The 24299-nt window shown below is 33.4% G+C and overlaps 5 protein-coding genes across 5 annotated transcripts; 4 read left to right on the forward strand and 1 right to left on the reverse strand.

Moving 5' to 3' along the window:
* Positions 1-16027: 16027 nt before the first annotated feature.
* On the forward strand, positions 16028-17228 carry INS49_011302 (uncharacterized protein; the record flags this gene model as incomplete). The annotated part of the gene is made up of 2 exons (XM_043172021.1): positions 16028-16641; positions 16709-17228. 2 exons carry the CDS (start codon positions 16028-16030, stop codon positions 17226-17228), a joined length of 1134 nt encoding a protein of 377 aa, XP_043023766.1.
* A 501-nt stretch (positions 17229-17729) lies between these two features.
* INS49_011303 (uncharacterized protein) lies at positions 17730-18411 on the forward strand (the record flags this gene model as incomplete). Its single annotated transcript, XM_043172022.1, has 2 exons — positions 17730-18256; positions 18345-18411. The coding sequence occupies 2 exons, from the start codon at positions 17730-17732 to the stop codon at positions 18409-18411; spliced, it is 594 nt and encodes a 197-aa protein (XP_043023767.1).
* Positions 18412-18997: 586 nt separating this feature from the next.
* INS49_011304 (uncharacterized protein) lies at positions 18998-19518 on the forward strand (the record flags this gene model as incomplete). Its single annotated transcript, XM_043172023.1, has 3 exons — positions 18998-19174; positions 19248-19260; positions 19331-19518. The coding sequence occupies 3 exons, from the start codon at positions 18998-19000 to the stop codon at positions 19516-19518; spliced, it is 378 nt and encodes a 125-aa protein (XP_043023768.1).
* An 850-nt stretch (positions 19519-20368) lies between these two features.
* INS49_011305 (uncharacterized protein) lies at positions 20369-21273 on the forward strand (the record flags this gene model as incomplete). Its single annotated transcript, XM_043172024.1, has 4 exons — positions 20369-20379; positions 20445-20465; positions 20651-20966; positions 21067-21273. The coding sequence occupies 4 exons, from the start codon at positions 20369-20371 to the stop codon at positions 21271-21273; spliced, it is 555 nt and encodes a 184-aa protein (XP_043023769.1).
* A 523-nt stretch (positions 21274-21796) lies between these two features.
* Positions 21797-23006, reverse strand: INS49_011306 (uncharacterized protein; the record flags this gene model as incomplete). The annotated part of the gene is made up of 2 exons (XM_043172025.1): positions 21797-22906; positions 22965-23006. 2 exons carry the CDS (start codon positions 23004-23006, stop codon positions 21797-21799), a joined length of 1152 nt encoding a protein of 383 aa, XP_043023770.1.
* Positions 23007-24299: the final 1293 nt, after the last annotated feature.

Genomic DNA, 24299 nt, shown 5'->3' on the forward strand with positions numbered 1-24299 from the left:
TATATAACTTTTCCCTTAATATAAATTATAATGTTATTATAATTTATAAGCTTTATAAAAGTATTATTTAATTTTATCTTTATTATTATATTAATTAAATTATTCTTATTATAAATTTACTTTATTTTACTTATTTTTTATTATTTATAAGATTATTTTAATGTTATAATATTAATTATTAAATGCTTTTTAGCTATAATTTTAAGCTTAATTAAATATTTATATAATAATAAAAAGTTAATATAAATAATAAAGAAAATTAATAATAATAATAGCTTTAAAATAATAAAATTAAGCATTATTTATAACATAATATTAATATTAAACCTTGTTATTATGCTATATATTTTTAAAGCGAGGATATTATAAATAACTCTTTTACATTTTATTAAGCTTTAATAAATAAGATTAATATATAGCTTAAAATTATTACTTTATAATTCCTTATTTTTAAGAATAATAATAAAATTAATTTATAAGCTTAAATTTATTATATTTATTAATAATTTATTTATAAAGATATATAACTTAAATATATTTAAATTAAGCGGGATATATTTTAATTCTTAATTAATATTATTATAAATAAATAAAATAAAGCTTTTAATTATAATATTATTATAATTTATATTTATCTTTTTAATTTACATTCCTTTAATATATATTTTTAAATAATATATTTTAGCTTTTTTAAAAAAGATTAATTATATTTTTATATTAAGTAATTTTATAATTATTAAAGTTAAGATTATTATTATATATTAAAAATATTAACGCATTTCTTTTAAGCTTAATAATAAATAATTAAGTATTTTTTTTCTTAAAATAATAAATTATAAAGCATAAAAGTATTATTTATTTATATTTTTATAATATTAAAATTAATTATATTATTTATTATAATTAATAAATAAGAATTATATAAAAATGCTTTTATATATAATTATTTATATAAATAAAGTTAATAAGTTATAAATTAATATATATTTAACTTTATAATTTTATAAAATAGCTTAATAATCTTAATAATAATTCTTTATAAGTATTTATTAATTAATTTATTTAATAATTAAATAATAATATTTCTTTAAAGTTTAATTTTTAATTATATATATATTTATATAATATTTTGTAAGGTTAAAAGTTAAGGTTTTAAAAATATTTTTAAAGGTATTAAGGTTAAAATTAATCTTATATTTATTTATTAAATTATTAATAATTAAGTTAAAATTAATAACTTATTTTTATTATTATATTCTTATATAATTAATTTTTTTTAAATAAGCTGGTAAATAACCCTTTAATTTTATATATAAAATACGCTTTAAATATTTCTATATTATAATAATACCTTTTATTATAATTTTAAAGCAAGTTATTAATTATTAATTTCCTTTTATATAATATATTAATTTAATTTATTTTTTAATCTTAATAACTTGCTTTTTCCTTATTATATCATTAATAGCTTATTAATTTAATCCGGATTTATTAAATATTTATTAATAAAAGTAATTTTTATACTTATATTTTTATTTAATTTATATTAATTATTTAATTTATTATATTATTTATATAATTTTATATTTATTAATTTAAATACTTTAAGTATAATTTTTATTTAAATAATTACATTATAATTATTAATTAATACTAATTTAAATAACTTAATTTAATTATACTTTTTTCTTTATATAAAGATATTGCTTTATATAAAAAGTTATAATATATTTATAATATTTAATTTATAAAGTGTTTTTAAGGTATGTTTAATATTTTTATATGTTTAGTTTTTATAAAGTGCTTTTATTACCTTTTAAATTACTTTTATTTTTTAAGTTATAATTAATATTAATGAAAATAAATTTATTATTTTAAAGTAAGCTTTAAAAATAAATAAAGTTAATATAAGTTTATTAAGCTTTATAATATTATTTATTACTTTAATAATTATTTATAAGATTGCTTTTTTTATTATAATTATATTAAGCTTAAATTATAAGATTTAAAATATATATTTTAAGGGTTTATAATACTTATTTATACTTTATTTTTATAAGCTTAACCTTTTTATAAAACTTATTTAAGTTAAATTAAGTCCTTATATTATAAATAATATAATTAAATAATCCTTATAAAGATATTATATATAAATAATGTATTTTAAAAATTAATTTCTTTATTAATAATATATAATATTAATTTCCTATTTAATAAATATGTAATATTTATAATAATAACGTAATTAAAATTATAATTATTTTAAAGTATAAATTTAAAGCAATTATAATAAGCTTAAGCTAAAAGCTTAAGCCTTATATTATATAACTAAATAATTTAAGGGAGCTTAAATTATTATATATCTTTTGGCTTAATAATTAAAAGGTTGCTGCTTTATAGCTTATAAGAAAAAGCGCTAGCTAGCTTAAAGCTCTTTTAAGCTTAAGCTTATAATATATAATTTAAGCTTTAAAGTTAAGGGTTTAAATTATGTTTATTGCAAGTAAATACGGGCACCCTTTTTATAAAAAAGATCCTTAGCTTAAAAGATAATATTATAAGTAAGCCTTAAGAATAATTATATTATTATATAAGCTAAAGAAAGGGGCTATATAATAAGCTTAAGCTAAAAGCTTAAACCTTATATAATATAGCTAGATAATTTAAGGAAGCTTGGATTATTATATATCTTTTAGCTTAATAATTAAAAGGTTGCTGCTTTATAACTTATAAGAGAAGGCGCTAGCTAGCTTAAAGCCCTTTTAAGGCCGAGCTTATAATAATAATAAGGGTTAGCTAAATATATTTAATATTAAAATATTTTTAATAAATTTTATTATTCCTTAATTTATATCTTTATAACTTGCTTTTATAAGCAATTTATATAAGCAATTCGTTAATAAATAATTAAAGCATTTATAAAAACGTTATAACTTTATTTTTATTAAATAAAACATAGCATTTCTTAAGGTGTACTTTAAAAAACTTATAAGTATTTAAACTTTATTATTAAAAAGATTAAGAGTTTATTTTTAATATATATTATTTCCTTAATTATATTGCAAACCTTAATATTTAACTAATTTATATCCTTAATAAAAAGTAAGAAAAGGGTATTTAAATTTATAATATAATAAAGAATTAAATTAAAAATAGTTTTAATAATTATAAAATTAATTAAGGTTACTTTACCTTTTTTAAATATAATTTATATTTTATTATTAATTAAAGTATTAAATTAAATATTTAAATTCTTTTTTTAAAGCGCTTTAAATTAACATTTCTTAATAATTAAAACTTTTATTATATTTATATTTAAAAAAATACTTTAAAAGATTATAATAAAGTAATTTTAAATAATTAAATTAATTCTTAATTCTTAATTAATCTTTAAAGTAATAATAATATTAATAAAGTAATAAATAAATATTTAATTTTTAAGGTAATAAATTAATTATTAATTATTATTATTGCTTTTTAAGTTATTATTATTTTTATTTTTAATAATTTCTTTAATCCTTAAGTTTATGCTTTTTATATTTATAATTTATGCTTTAAAATTATTATTTTAATATGCTTAATTTTACTTATTACCTTTATTTATTTATTAAAAGTTAAAATATTATTGCTTTATAATATCTCTTTATATAAGATATTTAATTAATTAATATCCTTATTTCTTATATATAATACATGTTTTAAGGTTTGCAAAAAAGTTATTATAAGGTAAAAAACCTTTTCTTTATATTATTACTTATCCTTTATAGCTCCCTTTTTAAAAAGATTTTTAAAACCATTCTTTAAATCTTCCCTTATATTAAAGTATTAATTAATTATATTAAATTTATTAAAATAATTTATAATATTAACGGTTTATATATATTACCTTTAATTAATTAATAATATATATAAAGCTTTAACGTAATTTACTAATAAGTAGCGCATATTAATAAGTAGCGTACTTTTGCAACTTTCGCTAACTTTAGTTAACCTTAATACTTACTTAATGTAAATAATTTAATTAAATTTAGCATTAATTAATATTAATTATAATTAAATCCTTGTTTTTAATTAATTTACTTAATTTAAAGTAATATAAGTAGTTATAGCTTAAATAAAAGTAATTAAGTTTTAATAAAGGGATTATTTTTTAATAAGAATTACATTAATGCTTTTCGCGTTAATTTCCTGTTTATTTACCTATTTAAATATTTAATGCATTAAAAATTAATAATTATAATGCTAAAACCTTTTAAAAAAATAAAATATTTTTAGCTATTTAAGTAATTAAAAACTCCTAAGAAAAATATATTAAACCTCTTAAATTATATAAAGCTGCATGAATTTTTAATATCCTTAAAACTATACTTTATAATAAAATAAATTAATAATATAATTTTAAAGAATTATGTATTAAATAATATAAACTTAGTTTAATTAAAAAGTAAATATTTATTTAATATATTATTAATTAAAATGCTTAAAGATTTTCTTTATAACTTTTTAATATAAAAAATATAGCTAACCTTTTATTAATATTTTAAAATAATAAGCTTATAAATAAGTATTAAGTTTAATGCTTTATAAATTTATAACTTAACTTAAAAACTAAGTTTAATTATCCTTATAATTATTAAAAAGCCTTTTATAAAAATTTAAAGATTATTAAAAATTAATTTAAGCTTTTTTATAATATAATAATTAAATATTAAATTATTAATAATAATGTTTATAATTTTAATAAAATTAACTTTATAATAAATATAATTACCTTATTAATAATTATTATATATATTAATAAGCATAAAAAAGTTAAATTAATTTAATTTAATAATTAAAAATAAGTAATTTATAGTTATGAACGTGCCATAGGGGGACAGCAGCACTATGGGCGATAGGCACTATGGGCAATTGGCACTAGAGCACCGGCAGGCAAGGGTTACGTGCGGCAGCACGTGACCACCCCAGATAGTTTATAGCCAAAGGGAGGTTTTGCAGCCTATGGCCGCAACCCTCCTTTCTTTTATATAGCTGATTTAAATACAATTAATCTGTTATTAACCAACGTATATTAACCTAACCAACATTAATTAGTAATTGCCTATAAGTAATTATAAATAGCAAGGTAAGCAAGCAATAAATTTATATCGTCATTAATTAAGCAATAATTATTAATAACGGGAATCACTATAATTAAGTTATAATATTTATATTAAATAGTTAATATTAATATTATAAAAGTAAGTAATTATTAATAACGAAACCTTACTTAATTAAGTATTAATAGCTATGCTATAATTAAAATTAATAAAAAGAAATTAATAATGCCTTAACCTTCTTATTATAAAAATCCAACTTATTAATTAATAAGTCCTTAATAATGCCTTAAATTTATTAACTATATGGCGCATTTTATTATATAGTTAACGCTAAAAATGCCTATAATTACTTTACTTTAGCATAAATAATAACTTATATTTACTTAAATTAATAAATACTTTTTAATAAATACTTTTTTATTATATAATTAATACTTTTTTTTATACTTTAAAATAACCTTATTATATTCTTTTAATTACCCTTTTTCTTTTCCCCTATATATAAATTACTTAAATATTTTAATGGCTTAATAAAATAGTTAAATTTAATAGCAATGCTAAGGAAATACCCTTAAATGTAAATAATGCTTTTATGCAAGAACTTTAATTACTTTTTAATCTTAACAAAAAGTTTTAAAGTTAATAAATTAATTTTAACTATTAAAATAAATTAATAATAAAGATAAATAATATAATTAATTAAGTAAATGCTGCTATTCTTAAGTTTATAAAGGAAATAATAAAACGCTAAGATATAAATAATAATTTACTTTAATGCTTTATAAAAGATTTTGCTTTTTAAAATGTAATAATATTTAAGAAGTTAACTATTATTTAAAACTTTAAGAAATTCCTTTAGGAAAGAAGAGTTAATATTAAAGGAAGCATTAATAAGCAATATGCTAACCTAAAAGTATTACTTATATATAATAAATATTCTTTATAACGAGAAAAGGAACTATATAAGGCGGCTAATATATATAAACTTTTTAGGTTTTATACTTAATAGCTTTAATCTTAAAAGCTAAAGATAATAAATACTTAAGAAATACCTGCTATTTAAGAAATTTAAGAAACCCTAGCTATTAATATAATTTCGCTATTTATAATTTTTACTTTTTCTTATTAAAACCTAAAGCAATTAATTCTCTTTATTAAAAATAATAAAGGATTTTAAAAACTATAACCTTTTTATCCTTAACTATTTATGGAATTAAGATAAAACATTATTTAATTAACTTCCCTATGGCAAGTATTATAATCATTATTTTATAAAAAGGAAACCCTTAATTAATTAAATATAAAAGCTTTTTTAAGATATTAAGAAATATTATTTTAATAAAGATTAAGTTTATTAAAATACTTAAAAACTTTATAATTTAAGGAATAGTTTATAAGCATTCCCCTTAAGAAGTTAATAAAGACTCCATACTTAACGCTGTTATTTATTACAGCATTAAAACCTTTATAAGCATATAATCCATATTAAAACCTATCCCCTTAAGAAATAATAAATAATCTTTTTAATGCTAATAGCAATATATAATTTAGTAAAATATAAGATAAAAATAAGAACTAAGGTAATAAATTATATAATTTGCTAAATAATAAGATAAGGATTTTCCTTAATATTTATTAAATAATAAATATTAAACTTAAATAATTCTATATAATATTTCCCTTAATTTTTAAAGATTATGCTAAAATTTATTATATTTATTATATTAACATAAGGTTCTTTATTTATAATATATACTTAAAGCTTAAAGCTTACTTTAATATAAAGATTAATTATTAATAATACTTTTATAATTAAACCTTAATTATATTTAATAAAATGCATGCTAACTTAAAGAATATTAACAAGCATCCTTAAAAGGTTTTTATTATAATATTTAATAAATTATAACTATATTAATAAGCACTTAACATACTTTATTAAGGGGACAACTTTTTACGAATAATAATTATTTATACTTATATAAGCATGCTAAAATTATAATACATACTCTTTAATTTTAAGTACTTATGCAAAGCATTATTTTTAAAATTAAGATTTTTTCTTAAACTTAATCTTTAGCGTAATGTTAATTAATATTATAATAAGGATAATTAAAGTGTTAATAGCAAGGGAAACAAAGCATACTATATTAATTGCTAATATTAAGATAATAGGCCGTTAAGTTATGGTAAATACAGCTAAAAAGGCTTTAGCCATAGTAACTTTAATTAAAGTAACTTTAATTAAGGTAACTTTAGCAATAATAGCTTTTATTTTTAATATAATTCTCATTATAACAATTAATAAAATACTTTAAGAAATAAAAAGTATTATATTTATGGTAAGATTAATTATTAATCTTTAAACTACTTATTAATAAAATATTGGTAATGTTATAATTAATACCTTGCATAGGTAAAATATACTAGTTATAAAGCTATTAATATTAACTATGCTGCATTTCTTATTAAGTATAAGGGACTTAATATAAGAACTACCTTTAATAAAAAAGAAAATAATTATAAATATAATATAATATATTATTAAACTATTATAAATAACGCCTTTCTTTATAGTTTTTTCCTAAAAAACATAATTATTAAGGAGGATAATATTAATAAGAATAAAGAAAATATAATATCTATTTCTGCTTTTTAATTTATCTTAATTAAAAAATATGCTTATACTTAGTTTTAAGGCATTATCCTTAATATAAATATTGCAATCTTTTTTATAGTAAAATATAAATAATACTTTGTTTTTTAATGCAAAGATCCTTTTATTTAACTTAATACCTTATAAATAAGAAAAGCACTTATTAAATTTAATAAGGAATTATAAGCTTTATTTTTAAAAATAATAATAATAAAGGCTATAATTAATTTAATTACCTTTTATATTATTAGAAAATATACCCCTTTCTTACTTTATATAGGCGATATAAATAAGTTATATATTTATTTGTAAAATATAATAAATAAATTAATTTAATGATAATTAAATAGCTTTAAAAAATGTTTTTAATTACCTAAAAGTAGAGATACTTATGGTATTTTCTATATACCCTTACTATATTCTTTATAAAAAAGGAATTATATTAATTATATTAATGTTTTAAATACTCATTAGTTAAACATCTTAATTACCTGCTAAAAAACGCTAAATATAATATAAAGGCAAAGACTTTAAAGATTATTATAAAGTTTTACTATTATTATTAGCTTTATAATTCTACTTTATAAAAATTTAAGTTTACTTTAAAAGATAATTATAACTTTAATTATAAGATTATTATTAATATTATATATTTTCTTAAAAATAAGCTTATTTTTTATATTATTAATTTAGCAATAATATTTTAAATAGCTTAGTTTTTTAAGTTACTTTTAATTAAAAATATATAAAAAGCACTTTATAAGTATTAAATTAATACTTATCTTAGCCCCTTTAATTAAATCCTTTATAATGCTAATATAAACTTTATATTTATTAAATTCCAAGGGATAATATAAATAATAAAAATTGCTTATAAATAAGTTTTAATAAAAATTTATTAATTTATTAATAAGGTTAAATGCTATTATACTTTTCTTTAATAAGCATTTAATATCTTATATGCTAAGTTAACTACTACTTATATAAAAGAGGCTATTCTTTAAATAATAGTAAAAGCTGTTAATAATACTTATGGCCCTTAAGGCATTATATTTATATTGCTTATTTTTAAAGCTTATTTATGCCTTATGAAAAACTTAGCTTTTATTTTTTTAATATAAAAGCAAGTTAAAGCTATTAAAATAGCTATAAAGTCTTTAAGGAAAATAAATATTAAATAATAAATAAATATAGCTCTTAATACTTATAATAAACTTAATATTATAAAAACTCTTGGTTTATTATTATAAAGTAATATAAGAATATAATAAAAAAAGAATAAATGGTAAGGCTTATATAAACTTCTTGCTATTAATAATTATAACCTTACTTTAAATCTTTTAAATAGCTTAATAATCTTTTAATTTATAATAATACAGCTATATTATTATAATAAAATAAAGAATGCTATAATTTAAACTTTATAGCTAAATAATAGTTTGCAATATACTATATACTTTAAGCTAAATCCTTTAAATATATACTTAGATTCTTTAAAACCAAAGCAATAAAAACAACCTTTAAGAGTAAAAAACAAGCCAAAGACTCCTGCTAAGACGTTTCCAATATAAACGTTTATTATTTAAGCATTCCTTGGTTAAACATTCATTACTTAATATAAGAAAGATAACTATAAACTTACGTTAAAGCTTTAATAAAACAATATAATTGCTATACTTAAAAACTTATTTAAGAAATTTAATTATAAAGAAATATTAAACTTAATTAAACGCAATATCTTTAAGTTTATACTTTATAATAAAAAAATACATAGCAGCATATAACTCTTTAAGTCTTAAATAATATATAAAATTAAGGGTAAAATTAAAAAGCCTTATAAAAAGTTATGCCTTATAATAGCTAATTATAATAATTATAATAAAAAAGAAATTCTTACTTAATCCCCTATTATTTAGCAATTAAGCCAATAACTTTTAATTACTTTAATACTATCCCTTCTTTAATAAAGAATATATATTAAGCTTTAAAATATTACTTAAGCCTATTTATAATTAAAGTTAAAGCTTAAATATATAATACTTGCAAAGTTATTACTAAAGATTTATAATAAGTATCCTTTTAATACCATTATATACATTATTAAATCTTTATATAGCATTGCTAAGTTTAATATATATTAATAAATAATATATTATAAATACTATTATAAGGAACTAAGCATAATTATCTCTACCTATAACTCATACTTCCTTATCTTAAATAATAATATAAATAACTTTAGCATTATAGCTATATAAATAAATAATACTCTTTTTATTATTACTTTAATATTTTTAATAATAAAGAAAGAAAATATTAAAAAGGCAAATATTTAATATAAGCTAAAGATAATACTTACCCTTAAAATAGCGCTTAACTTTAATAATATAAAAATTATTATTACAAAGAATAATATTATTAATATATAATAAAAGGGCTAAAGTATAAAGATTGCCCTTATTTAAACTACCTTTCTTAATTAAGAATAATAATATGCTAAGCAATGAACTTATAATGCCTATTTAGCTTTTATTTATTAATTAAAAGCTGCGTTTAATTTATTTATAGCTACTTAAATTATTAATTTAAGCAAAAAAGATTATATTAAGCTTAATAAAAGGCTTTAATAATAAGCTAATTATCTTAAACGCAGTATATAATATATATTACTTAACTTAATTATAACTAAATTACTTATTTTTATTAATAATTCTTTCGCTAATAACTAAGATTTTAGCTTTTAAATAAGCTTTATTATTACTCTTATTAACAAAACTTAAAGCAATAGCTTTATAAAATTGGATATTTATGGTAATATTATTTACTAATCCTTTACTAAGTATAAGAGAGTTATTAAAAGCGTTTTAGCTTTTAAAATCTATAATATAGTTTATGGATTTAATATAAGTATTATTTTAATAGCCACTTTATATTAAATCATTACTTATTTTAACATTAATATTATTTCCCTTATAATTTATATAAATTTATACTTTTTATATAAGTGCTTAGTTAAGCTTGGTATAATTAAAGAGAAACGCCTTATAATTAACTTAATAACACTTTAATAATTATATAAAAGGCGCAAAATCTTTAAGATTTAATAAATTACTAATAACTATAACTTAACAAATGCCTTTATAAAGAATATATTAAATAAAACTTTTAAGCAGCTTATAAATATTAATATAATTATAATTAAGGTATAAAAATATATTAATTAAGGATAGTTATTTACCTAAGCAAAAGGAAAAGATATATTAAAGCTTAATATATTGCTTATTATTAAGGAATATATTTAAATGAAAGTTAATAAAAGTTAATAAGTTAGGTTAATTATAAATAAGGTTATAAAGAAAAGATTGCTAAAGCAATTTAGTTTTTGCTTTTATTTAATAAAAATATATAAAACTAGCAAAAGTTTAAATCTTCCTTTTATTAATTAACTATAAATTACCTTAAGAAACGATATAATATAGCTTATGTTTAGAATTACTTTCCTTTCAAGGGCAAACCTTATAACCAAGATTTTTATAATAATGCCTATGCATTAAGGGTTTAAATAACAAGGGTTATTATTATTCCATAAGTACTTAAGTTGCCAGCTTATATTTAATAAGCGTCCTTAATTAAATTTCGCGATTTAATACTTACATATTAATCTTATATATGTATTTATTAACTTAATTAACATTAAATAATCTCTTAATACTTAACTTTTCTCCTTTATTTAAATACTTTATTTATCAACCCCTATAACTTATCTTACCCATCCTTTCTCCATAATTAATCAATCTTTATTTAATCACGGAAATTAGGCATAATTAAGCTTAAGTTAAACTAAATCAAGGCATATTACAAGCTAAAGATTAAATAATAATATTATTAATTTAAAGGTTTAATTTAATTTTTATTTAACTTAGGCGCTATAAGCAATAAAAGCATGAATTTATAAAATGCATTATAAATGAAATATTTATATAGCAAAAGTAATGATTTGCGCTTTATTAATTAACGTAATTAAAACAATTTATTATGCATAACTATTAAAACGACTTTTATTTATTAATTGCATACTTTAATGAAACAATTAACCTTTAACCCCTTAATAATAACTTAGGCCTTTTTATATGCCTACCTTTTATAAGCACTTAGCATAATTAAATAAATGCATATTTTTAATTAATTTAATTAATTAATAAATTTAAACTTAACGGCTTTAAGTTTAATTTAACTTCTTTTTCTTATATACTTTTTAAAGGCATATATAAACTACTTAATTAAAGATTGCTAATATAATTATAAATATGCCATAAGGGGATAGCAATATTATGGGTGATAGGTATTATGGGTAATTAGCATTAAAGCACCAACAGGCAAGGGTTACATGCGGCAACACGTAACCACCCCAAATAGTTTATAGCCAAAGGGAGGTTCTGCAGCTTACAGCCGCAACCCTCCTTCCTTCTATATAACCAATTCAAATACAACCAATTTGCTATTAACCAACATACATTAACCCAACCAACATAATTATTATTAAATATATTAATATAAGTAAATTATAAATTTTACTATTTATAATTATTTAAGGTATTTATTACTTTATTAATTAAGTAATAAAATTAAATTTTTTAAATAATTAAATTATTAAGCTTATTTTTAATAAATAAATAAATAATAAAATTAATTTAAAATTAATTTAATACTTTAATAAATATATTAAGCTAAAAAGAAATATAAATTATTAAATATTAATTATAAATAATTATAAAAGCTATATATTAATTAAATTTAATTAATATTATAAAAATAATAAAATTATTATTATTAATATATTATTATATTTATTTTACTTATTTTAATTATTAAATATTACATTATATTTACCTTTAAAGTATATATATAATAATAAAATTAATTCTTTTATTTAAGCCTTTATTAATTATATTATTCAATTTAAGTTCTTTCTTATATTTAAAATAGCTTATAATAAAACTTTTATAATAAATAATATTAAGTTTATATTTAAAGGAGTTAAATTCTTTTCTTAAGATTTTAATTTTATAATTTTTAAGCTTAATATTTATTTATAAACTTTAATATAATTTTTTTTATTTCTTTTTAAAAATAAAAGTTTTAAATATTATTAAATACTTAATAAATTATTTAATAATTAAATTTTATTAAAAATAAAATTTTTACTTATTAAAAAAGCTTTTTTATATTAATTATAAAGGTTATTAATTAATTAATAAAAAGTATATAAATAATAATATATTTATTTATTATAATAAGTAAATAAATTTATATATTTTAAGATATTAATATAATATTTATTAAATATTAAAGGGTTGAAAAAACTTAAGTATAACTTAAAAAAGTATTTATTATTAAGAAATCTTAAGCTTTTATTTAAGAGAAATAAAAGGGGAAGTAATTAGCTAATAAAATAAATAATAATGCTAAGGAGGTAATTTGCAGTGAATTAATTAAATAATAATATAATAATTATAATAAGATTAAGCATAATGCAAGAACTTATAAAAAAGATAAAAAAAGGTTTAATTAATTAAATTTTAATTATATTATAGCAAATCTAGCTTAATTAATATTAATTAATATAAATATAATTATTTTATTAATTTATAATAAATTGCATTTTTAATAATATAATTAGTATTAATTAATATTAAATATATATTTTTTATTAAAAATTAACTTATTTAAATTAACATTATATTTATATTAATGCTTTTAAATTAATAAAATTAATTAAAAATAAAGAATTAAATATAATTAGCATTAATTAATGCTAACTTTTTATTAATTTATTTATTTTAATATAATATTATAATTAATATAAGTTAGGTAAAGTTAAAAAAATCCGCTACTTAATAATATTCATTACTTAATAATAAACTATATTATTATATTATACTTTTAAATTTAATAACTTAAATAAAACTTTTTTAAATCTTTTTTTTAAATTATTTTACTTTTTAAATTTATATAATTTAATATATAACTTAAACCTTTATATTATTAAGCTTAAACAATATTTAAAAAATAAATTAAATAAAAAAATATAATAATTTATATTAAGTTATATAAAAAATAAATATAATTATTAAAAATAAAAAGTAAAAAGTAAGAAAAAGTAAAAAAATAAGTAATTATACTTATTTTAAATATAAAATTAAGGTAATAAATATTTTTTAATAAAAAAAAGTAATAAATTAAGGTTATAAGTTATAAAAATATAATAATTAAGTAATAAGTAATTAATTATTAAGTTATAAAATATTTAAATGCTAAGAATTAAGCTTTATTACTTTGCTTATATATATATAATTTATTAATTTAATAATAATAATTAAATTTTAATATATAATATTATATAAAGTTAATTAATTTTAAGAAAAGATAAGTTAACTTTAATATGTTTTAAGGCCGGAAAAGTAATTAAGGTGATTTATATATTAAACATTACTAAACCTAGGTAAGGCGTGGATTAATTAGAGCCGGGGGGCTAACTAACCTGGTTGGGATATGTTTGGAGAAAAGTTAGTGGAGACTACCTAGGTAGGTACCCAGGTGCCTAAGCAGTTTGCAAGTGCCACTACAGTGCTTAGAAGTGCGCCTATTGTGTTGTAACCAGACATGTGCATTTGTGCAATGGCAATTTTCAAAATGCATGCAGAGCTTCCCGTCGGATATGTTGTCTCTGCCCTGCATGATCCGGCACAATCTAACCCTGCGGCCATCACGGAATGGAGGACCCAGGGCTGCTTGGCCAACATATGCACCTGCCCACTTTTATCACTGTCCGGTGTGGTCCAGGTCCAGGTGGTGTAGCATTTGACCTTGCGCGCCAGCGACTGGGTGACTGAATCAGTAACCCCTCGCTCGCCTGTCGGGCACACCCACACCAAGGAATGGGTTCGTCCTTGCGATGCCGGAACCACCTCGCCGGGACGACATGGCATGCATTGTCGGCCCAGATTCAGCCACGAGTACGGAGCACGGACACAGGCACAGCCAGAGGTCCAGAGTGCGCAGGCAGAGGCGGCTACCCGCCTGGGCGGTCCGTTGAGGCTTGCTACCTTGCCAGCCAACTTCGGTGCTGACCGCCGACAAGGCTTCCCAGAGCCTCGGTGTGCAACTCAGTTTAGCCCAGCACCCCCAAACTGCCACTCTCGTCATCGCCGTATCGCCGATTCCTCTGTGCCCTCTTGCCCTCTCTAGCCTCCCACCCCTCCGCGCCTGCTAGTCCGACAGGAGACCGATCCGGCGCAAACTACCCTCCTCGGCCTGCTTTGCCCTCCCAGGCGCGCTAGACTCAGGACAGGCGCCTCTCAGCCTTTGGGCACAAAGCCACCGGGCCCATCCAGAACCCTTGGGCTGAGCTCTAGTCGGCTCCAACGGCCTGGGCGGTGTCTCCTGCTAGGCTCATGACCTGAGCGGGACAGAGGCAGCAAAATCGGCGGGCGAGGGTCGACACCCGTCCAGCTTCCCCTCCTCCACGACGATACGGCCGTCCATGCTATACTTGTATCATATCCGGGCCCAGGTAGACAGATACCCACAGCCTATCCGGGAGCCTGCCGTCTCGAGTCCTGCCCCGGCATTGTGCAGAAGTGGGGCTGCCATATCTTTGGTTTTCCAAGGTTGACGAGATCTCCAGTCCGGCCGCCTGAGCCTCAACACGTGGGCTGTTCTGGCCATTCAACTCGGGTGACAATCTCTGCCTACCTCCACGTCGACCTACCCATACCATTCTTTCAAAACGACTCTTGACTAGAACCCCCAGAGCGTCCGACGCCCTGTCACAATCGATATCTTCCTATCAATCAGCCTACCTGCCCGCCTGCCCACCGATTTAAGCCGCCTGCAAGCTGCCTGCTTGGGCCCCATCTCGAACCCCCGGATCTGCCCCTACTAGCGGCGGTTATCCGTCTGTCCAACACTCAACCCTCGGTTCCTTGCACTCGATCGCGGCTCCGCAACGCTCGGCGGCTCTCTCCACGCTCGTGGGACCCGGGTGGCATACCCATCCCAACACTTTCGCGTCCCTCGAGCACAAGTCCCAGACGATGCTGCGGAGACCATGTTGACTCGCTCTCCCGTGCCTGCAAGGTCTCCCAGTGCCTCGCCCAGCTCCTTCCACACCAGTTTCCACTATGCGCCCGCCTCCCCACAATCTCGCTCGCCCAAGGTGCCGACCGCTGTTTCGCGGCGGCCGTCGACAACATCGCCATTGGGCGCCAATATGACCTCACCGTCATCGTCGTCAAAGCCGCAGTCGAAGCCCCCGCCGAAGTCGCAAGCGCCACCCGAGCGCACCGCCAAGTACGTCGGCGTCGATGCCGCGACGCAGTACTCTCCCATGGAGCCACACGACTACTTTGCCCCGCGCAAAGCTCCCGCACGATTCTCGCCATTGAGGACTACTCCTTCTGTGCCTGGTGCCTACCCGTCACAAGCCCAGTCCGAGCAGGCCTCCCAGGGCGATTCCACCTCTACGGTGCCTACCGAGCAGGCCACGACCATTGTCGACTCGCAGTCTGAAGCTACTGGCGATACACTCCTGGATGAGGAGCCTCCAATGCTGAAGGCGCCGCACCCCTTGTCGCCGGTCAAGCGGCGCAATTCCCAAGGACCCGGCGCATCGATCGGAGAGTCATCGACCGCTGGGCAACACTCGGGGGCTTTACCCAAGCGCGTCAAGCCCGACACGGCACCGCCCAAGGTTCTGCCCGTGCGATACGAGCTGTGTGCGATTGAAGACATCGTGGTTCTCATAGCGAACATGCTTTCGGAACTTATAGAGACCAATGACGCCCTGGCAATGAGGTCGGGGCACCTTACACGGTTTCACAGCCGGTATGCGCCCAAAGCATGAGCGATCCCAATCGACCTTTGTGGGCAATCTTGCTAACCGCTGGAATAGGACGGCGCCAGGGATATCTGTTCTGGACTATTTGCATCGGCTCGCTAAGCACGCAACGCTGCCTCCGCCACTACTTCTCTCCATGGTCTACTACATTGATCGATTGTGTGCATTATACCCGGATTTCACGATCAACACATTGACAGTTCACCGGTTTCTTATCACAGCTGCTACGGTGGCGGCGAAAGGACTATCGGATTCATTTTGGAATAATTCCACGTACGCGAGGGTGGGTGGCGTAAGGGTAGCCGAGCTGAAACTGCTAGAGCTAGAGTTCTTGCACAGGGTGGACTGGAAGATCGTGCCAGACCCGGAGGTCCTTGTTGCCTACTACAGGGGACTGGTGCAAAGGTCGCCAGCCTATGTGCTCGAGGACGAGGTGGACCAGGAGGACGAGGACGGGTCGACCGAGATATCTGACGAAGTGGACGAAGATGTTGAAGAGGTGGAGAACGCAAGTGAGAGCGAGATCTCCCCGCAGTCTGAACCGCCAGACACTTCAGCTCAAGCGCAGCATTGAAAGTTGCCCGAAAATTTGACCAGAGAGAGACAAGCTGCTAGCAAATGTTGAGAGGGATCGGCGTACATCAAGGTCGGAAACAATGGTGAAAGTTACAAGGGAGTTCATATGATATCCTGCATCGTTGCATTTCTGGAGAAAGGTCCGGAGCCCGGTTAGAAGCATGAGAAGAATTAATGTGTTATGAGGCATAGTTGTGCACAAGTGCTGTTCATGACAAGAACTGGTGGCATCGAGGTAGCAAGTGCTGCGAGTTCCTCATTGGAGCCATGCTCAGTTTCGATACAACTTTACGGGGTTCCTCCAGTGCTTGATTTGGTGGCCCGTGCGGCGTCTTGCCCAAACCCGCTCTTAGGCTCAACCCTGCCACCCGTCGTACGTACACTTTGTTGCCGTACAGATAGCTATATCCCTCCGGCGAGCAGCACAACCTACCTACCTACCCTCGCACGATTGCGCTGCCGCAAAACACCAGAGCCCCGGGGAAATTCGCCAGACAAGATGCGTGTCATTTCTATCGCGTCAGCGTTGCTAGGCGCGGCATCTGTCGTCTACGCCGAGGCCAGAACGGCAAACATCTACATCCAGCCCCTAGGCTCGAGCTCGTCTCCGGTCCTACTCGCCGGACTCACCTACGACAGCAGCGCACCGGACACAGCCAGCAGCGCGTCAGTGACATCCTACGAAGCCCCTGAACTGCCAGAGTCCACAGACCTCGTCCGGGTCGGCATCTACGACGCGAACCAGAAACAGTGGGCGGGCTCGACCAGCGTGGCCAGTGCTGAGAACTTCGCGAAGGGTTATTCGCCTCACTTTGTGCTGTCGGTCGACGGCACGTCAGGCGAAGAGGTTGTCCTGGGGGCGAGCGTGAGGGGCGTGAGGATAGATGCCGGGCAGACGCGGGATTTTGGACCGCAGGCGAGCTTGCTTTTGACGAGCAGGGGGAAGCAGCCGGACCTGAACAAGCCGATCGTGCTGAGTCCGGAGGGAAAGAAGGTCGAGAAGGAGGAGAAGACCTTCCTGCAGAAGTTCGTGACATCTTCCAGCCCCTCTCTGAAGACCCCATGCGTGGTGATGGTGCTGCACTGGAACCGTCAGGCTAACTCTACGGTCAAGATACTGGTGGATGATCGGCATCGCCATGTTGCTAGCCATGGGCGGCGGCGGCGGCGAAGGCAAATAGATGTGAAAATGGCTCAACACGATTGCGACGACACGATGCGCGACTGTTCTTTTGGTTTGGTGGACGACGTGATATGAGCGCCATGATGCTTACTTCTGGGAAACCAACCTCCCAGTCATCAGCTTGCGCGACGGTTCCTAGGAGACTGCACAGGGAGGTGTCTCGATTTTACGTGCCAGCAAGTTGCTGTGTTCTCTCCCCGTCTTTTTGAACTCGCCCCTCAGATCGTTCATTCTGCATCACCTCGTTTCTCTTCCTGCCGCCATGCTGCTTGGCGGTACCTGCTACGCTTCGAGTGCAGGCCTGAAAGGGAGCAGACCTAACCGCATCCCTGCTCCCTAGAGCTGAAGCTTCCTCCCCGCCAACCAGTGTTGATTGGACCCACAAAATTTCGCAAGGGAACATTGAAACCGCCTGCAGGCAGTCTAGCAGCTCTCGCCTTCTTCTCTTCTCCCTCCCTCCACCATCTTTCCTTTCCCTGCCCTCGTGATCGCAAACAGAAGCCACCCTTCCCACCCATACGTTTTCTTGATTGTCAAACGACCTCGACCTTTTCTCAACACCACATCTGCAAGCAACAGCCACAATGGCCACCGAGAACGATCACGTCACCGAGAACACCACGGGCGCGACCACTGCTGCCCAGGAGACGCCCGTCGCCGATGCTAAGGGTAAAGGCAAGGCCACCGCGACCGCTGAGGATGTCCCCGCCGATGTCGCTATGGACGAGGATGATGACGATGAGGACGAGGACGAGGATGAGGTGCGCTCGCCAATTCCCCACCATGCGCCTCTGCGCGGCTGCCATGAACTCCCGCTAACTGACTGCTTGCCAGGCTCCCGAGGATGGTGTGTTGGCCCGCGCATTACAACCCCTCTCCCTTCGATTGCCCCGCATTTCTAACCTGACATGATACAGCCGAGGAGGATGACGAGAGTGGCAACCCCGAGGAGGCCATCTCCCTAGAGAACGTCGTGGGCCGTCGCACGCGCGGAAAGATTATCGACTTCGCCAAGGCCGCCGAGGAGAACCCCGCCGACGAGGACGAGGACGAGGATGACGATGAGGACTTCGAGGAGGATGACGACAAGATGGACGAGGACTAGACGCTGTAACCTGCTGCCCAGCCTCAAGTGGTCTTGCGCTCAATGCCAACGAGCAACGTTCACCTAATGGAAGACTGGTCACGACGGATTTATGAAAGTTACGAAAACAAGAAATACCACGGTGGCGTGTCCGTGGAATTTGTGAACACTGGAATACTGGATTGAACCAGAAGACTTCAGGATGGATGGCCAGATGCCCAAGCATCGAGTCTAGATGCGATGATTGACTGAGCTGTCATTTGGTGTTGCTTGTTAGCATACCAGCACCAACAATTACCAGTCAAGGTACCCTACACAAAGGAATAGTTGCCTTGTACTTTGCAATGATGCGCCTATCCCCTGTGATCCCTTGCATCTTGCAATGAGAAGAAGTGCCGCGTATGACATGTACGCTTTTGCATAAAGCTTGATTTGTTATTCAAAAAAGCTAAGCCTCATCACAGGTAAGTCGAAGACTTGAAGCAGGCGGTTGTCATAGGCGGTGGGGAATACGGCGGCCCATTGTAGGTGGTAGGTACGTACCCCGCAGGTACCTAGAAGACGCCTAGTGGTACCTTACATACGGGCAAGGCAGGCCCCTCATGAATGGGCAATCAATTCAATAAAAAAGCTCTGGCTCTTCCTGAAAGCGAACCGGACAAAGTGACCCTGCAGACGCCTGGCCACTCGCGTCCAGACAAATGTGAACAACTTCGGCGACTACTCATTTCCTAATCTTCCAGATCCCTGGCTTTGCAGGACCATGCAGGAGCACCCCCATTTCGTCACCTAACAAGCCCCATTCCTGCACCAACTTCCTCTTTCTCAACACATTCAAACGCCTCGCATGTGAAGGAGGGCGCCGTCAACCATGGCATCCAGGTGAGTTCGCACGCCCAACTTTTCTTGTCTCCTGTGGCCTCGCGCATCCGCCAGCGCCAAGACAGTATCAACTTCACCGTCTTAAGGTGCATCTAGTCTGGCCGGAGAAGCAAGAAGCCACGATTTTCTTTTGCGACGGTTGCACGGTAGGCAACGGAGAGAGGATGCATCCGGCGCCATCACCGGCGCCTCCGCCCACCGGCACTTGCCGCACGGGAAGACACTCTGAGAGGCCTCTTCCTTACTGACGCTCACTCCGTCTCGGAACCAGGTTCAACTCCTCCCTCCACCAGCGCGACTCGCGCTCCGCACTGTTCGAGGGCTACACGGGCTCCGGCGCCGACAACAGGAGGGGCATCACGCCGAGCCCGAGCCGGGGCTATGGCTACGGATACCCAGGCGGGCCCGCGCCCAACGGGAACGGGACGTCATCACACCTGGGCGTCGACAGCAGCAGCAGGGGGGGCTTCCGGCCCGCGACGCCGAACAGGAGGGGCCAGTACAGCGACGCGGTGCTCAACGAGCTCGAAAGCCAGAACGACGCGCAGATCGACGGCATCATGGGCAAGGTGCGGGTCCTGAAAGATGTATGTTTGGACTTTCCCCCAGCCGCGGACAGCCGCGCGGTCTCTGTCACGCAAATACGAGTAACGCAAAGCTGACAATAGCCCGCCCCTGGGACTGTAGATGACGGTGGCGATCGGCGACGAGATCCGCGACTCCTCCGCCCTCGCGGAGAAGATGAACGACCAGTTCGACAACATGCGGCTGCGCGTGCGCGGCACCATGAACAGAATGCTGTTGATGGCCGAGCGGACGGGCGTCGGCTGGAAGGTCTGGCTGGGCTTCTTCGCCGCGGTGATCCTCCTCTTCGTGTACGTGTGGCTGTTTTGATTGAATGCAAACACGCACGCACGCAACGCGAGAGATACGGTTGGGCATGTGGGATTCCCGACACTGAGGACTGGTGTGCCACCTGTGCACACTGAGCGAGCCGCGCTCTAGCGTTCGCCCGCGGTTCTCTGGGGTCGAGTTGACGGTCCCCCGGGGCCCGGTGTGGCTCAACTACAATGGCTGGCCATGAAGGGGTCGAGTTGAGAAACGCGCATCGGTTCTGAACCGGCGTTGGGGCGCCTCGTTTTCACGAGAAATGGAATTGAATGGCTACATGAGCTTCGAGGAGAATGGGTCATACATATACATATACCGCTTGGACCACATATCATGGGCAAGAACCAAGCTCACCAATAATGCATGCGTAACGCGCCTTTTTGTACAAATATCTACATCGACCCGCATTCATGAGGAGGGCCATGACCGCAATGCTGCAGGGCAACCCGCGGCGGATCCCGATGCGTGCTATATTACAATCTCTTTGGTTGGGTATCATACTGTTGTCGCCTTACTCAACTTCCGCTTAGCCCCTCCGCCTCATCTGCGGGCTGCTTGCTAGGTAGCTGCTCTCATTCGTCGACAGGAGACCACTGAAGTCTATGTCGCTCTGCGCCAGGCTGCCCCTCTGACTGCCCCTAACACTGCTCCTGGGCAGACTCCTCCTGAACCGGGAGGGCTGCGGCGCGCGGCCCGCGCTGGCAAAGGACACGTCCCTCGTGCCCTCGTCGCTGAGTTCGGCCTCGGAGTCGGTGTGTTCGTAACGCCCTTCGGCCTCGGGGATGTCGTCGTCGAGGTCGGCGTCCATGTCCATGTCCATGCCACCCCGGTCGCCGCCGCCGCCGCCGCCCTGGTGGTAGTCGTGTATGAGGTCGTCCTCTTCGAGCATCTGCGCCCTGTCCTCCGCGTCGACGGCGTCGTCGTCGAGCATGGTGAGGCCGCCGCCCTCCTGGCCCTGGGCCATCACCTCGCGCACCCGGTCCTCGGTCGCCTGCATGTCCCGCCGCTCCGCCGGGCTGACCAGCACCTGCCCGGCGTTGTTTTCCGTCTGGTCCACCTCCTCGTCCGTCTCGTCGTCATCCTCGTCGTCTTCTGGCGCGCTCTCCTCCTCCCCGCTGTCGTCCCCGTCGAACCCGAAGCCCTCGGCCTCGGGGATCTCGTCGTCCAGGTCCGGTTCCCCCTCGGCCCCGTCCGCCATGGGCTCGTCGTCGAGGTCGTCCGCGCCCTCGGCGTCCGCCTCCGCCTCGGCCAGCTGCGCGGCGAGCTCCTGCTCGCGCCGCATGGCCTCTGCGTGCTCCTCTGCCTCGCGCCGCTCCTCGCGCATCTGGAAGAGCGTCTTGGGCACGCCTGGTGGCTTCAGCCACGCGCTGCCGAAGTTGGTTACGTTCTGGCGGCGGCGTTCCATGATCTGCTCGTCCAGGCGGAGGCGCGCGAGAGGGGTGCGCTCCACCAGCGCGCGGCGGTGGTCGCGGCCATGGCCGGAGGGGTGCTGGCCGTGGCGGTTCAGCTGGCCGTGGCGGTTCAGCTGGCCGTTGTTGTGGTTGCCATTGTCGTCCGTCGGCGACTCGTCGTGACCGTTGAGCTGGTGCAGAAGAGAGGAGTGAGTGTGGCGGGAGGTATACCAGAGACTGTGAGACTGCAGGACTTTGTCAGCATAGGAAGCCATGGCACATGTGAATTCCGGTGGGGCTCACATCGCGAGGCGTCAGATCAGGGAGCATCGGTGCGTAGTCCATTATCCCCAGGTATGCCCGCCTAAACGGGCGAGTTGATGAGACGCAACACCTCCGGTCATACGATTACTGGTGAGTGTTGGCGACGAGAGTAGTGGGTGGGAGGCGTCTCGCGAAGAAACAGCGCTAACAGACTGTATTTCGGCGTTTAGTCACGCGTTTCGCTTGTTGACGTGCTGCGGATCGTGAGGTGCCTCACTTCGACCCCAGGTGTATAGACTACCTACCCCAAGACATGTAAGCTTTACCCCACCTTCAGGAGTACTTCAGCATGTGCATGGACTAAAGTACCTGCGGCTAAGCACGGAGCCGCGCGGCTGAGTGGCCCCGGCTGGGCGGCCAGATCTGGTTATGTGGAGCTGATCCTTGCTGAGATCTGGCGTTGACGTTTCACCAGCAAAAATTACGGGCAAAAAACCCGGGTAAACATTCCTGGCTGCAAATTCCCTTCACCGGGCTGCAAAAAGCCTCTTCGCTATGTGCGAGCTCGCGTGTGGTGGCCAGTTGGACTGTCTGACTGTTTACTCTCACCGCCTGGGATGAACAAAGAGCTTGCTGGTCACATGGTCTTAATTTACCATTCAGCCAGCCAGCCAGACCGCCAGGCAAACCGCTGGCTTCCTTGTTTTTTCCCACGCGGATTTGCTCGCTGCTGCGGTGGGCTGTTTCTGCCGGAAGACGGCCTTCGGTCCGGATCAACAGGAACAAGAAGGAGATGGCCCAGGGCCTTGATTTTTATCAAGTAACTGCAATTGCTCTGTATGGTGGCTGTCGGGACGCAGGCCAGATAGTGGAGCTGTCTCGTTTACGCAAAGTAGACAGGCCATTCCAAAGAGGGTCCGGAAGCTTGTTTCGCAAATCGCGGAAGATGGTATTCAAATGAATGAATGCATGGCTCGGCGACTCGTCATTCACTGCCTAGAACCTGGGTGATTACGGTGTGCTGCAAAGAGATGACCCGCGGAAATTGCTAGCAGAAAACTCGATGGATCTTCCTCGGGAAAACTCGGAACACCTCTCATGACGCCTGGCTCTCTGGTGCGGCGGTCGTCGGGAACGACCAAGGCGTTCGGTGCATCAGGACATCTCCGGCCCATGAGAACAGCCGACCTCGGCCTCTCTGGGTCGTAACGTGGGAGCGAAGTTGCTGCTGGTGGCCAGGCTGGCTCGTGTAAGCACGATTGGACCCCCGCAAACAGTAGGCTGCGTATCTGCCGTTATGTTAGCATGGCCTTGGATTTGCGCCGTCGCACAAAGGATCCGTTGCGGACTGCCACGCCAGCTCAGCGATCTCTC

Source organism: Diaporthe citri, assembly GCF_014595645.1.
Source record: "Diaporthe citri strain NFHF-8-4 chromosome Unknown scaffold_5, whole genome shotgun sequence".
In the NCBI taxonomy this organism is placed as follows: domain Eukaryota; kingdom Fungi; phylum Ascomycota; class Sordariomycetes; order Diaporthales; family Diaporthaceae; genus Diaporthe; species Diaporthe citri.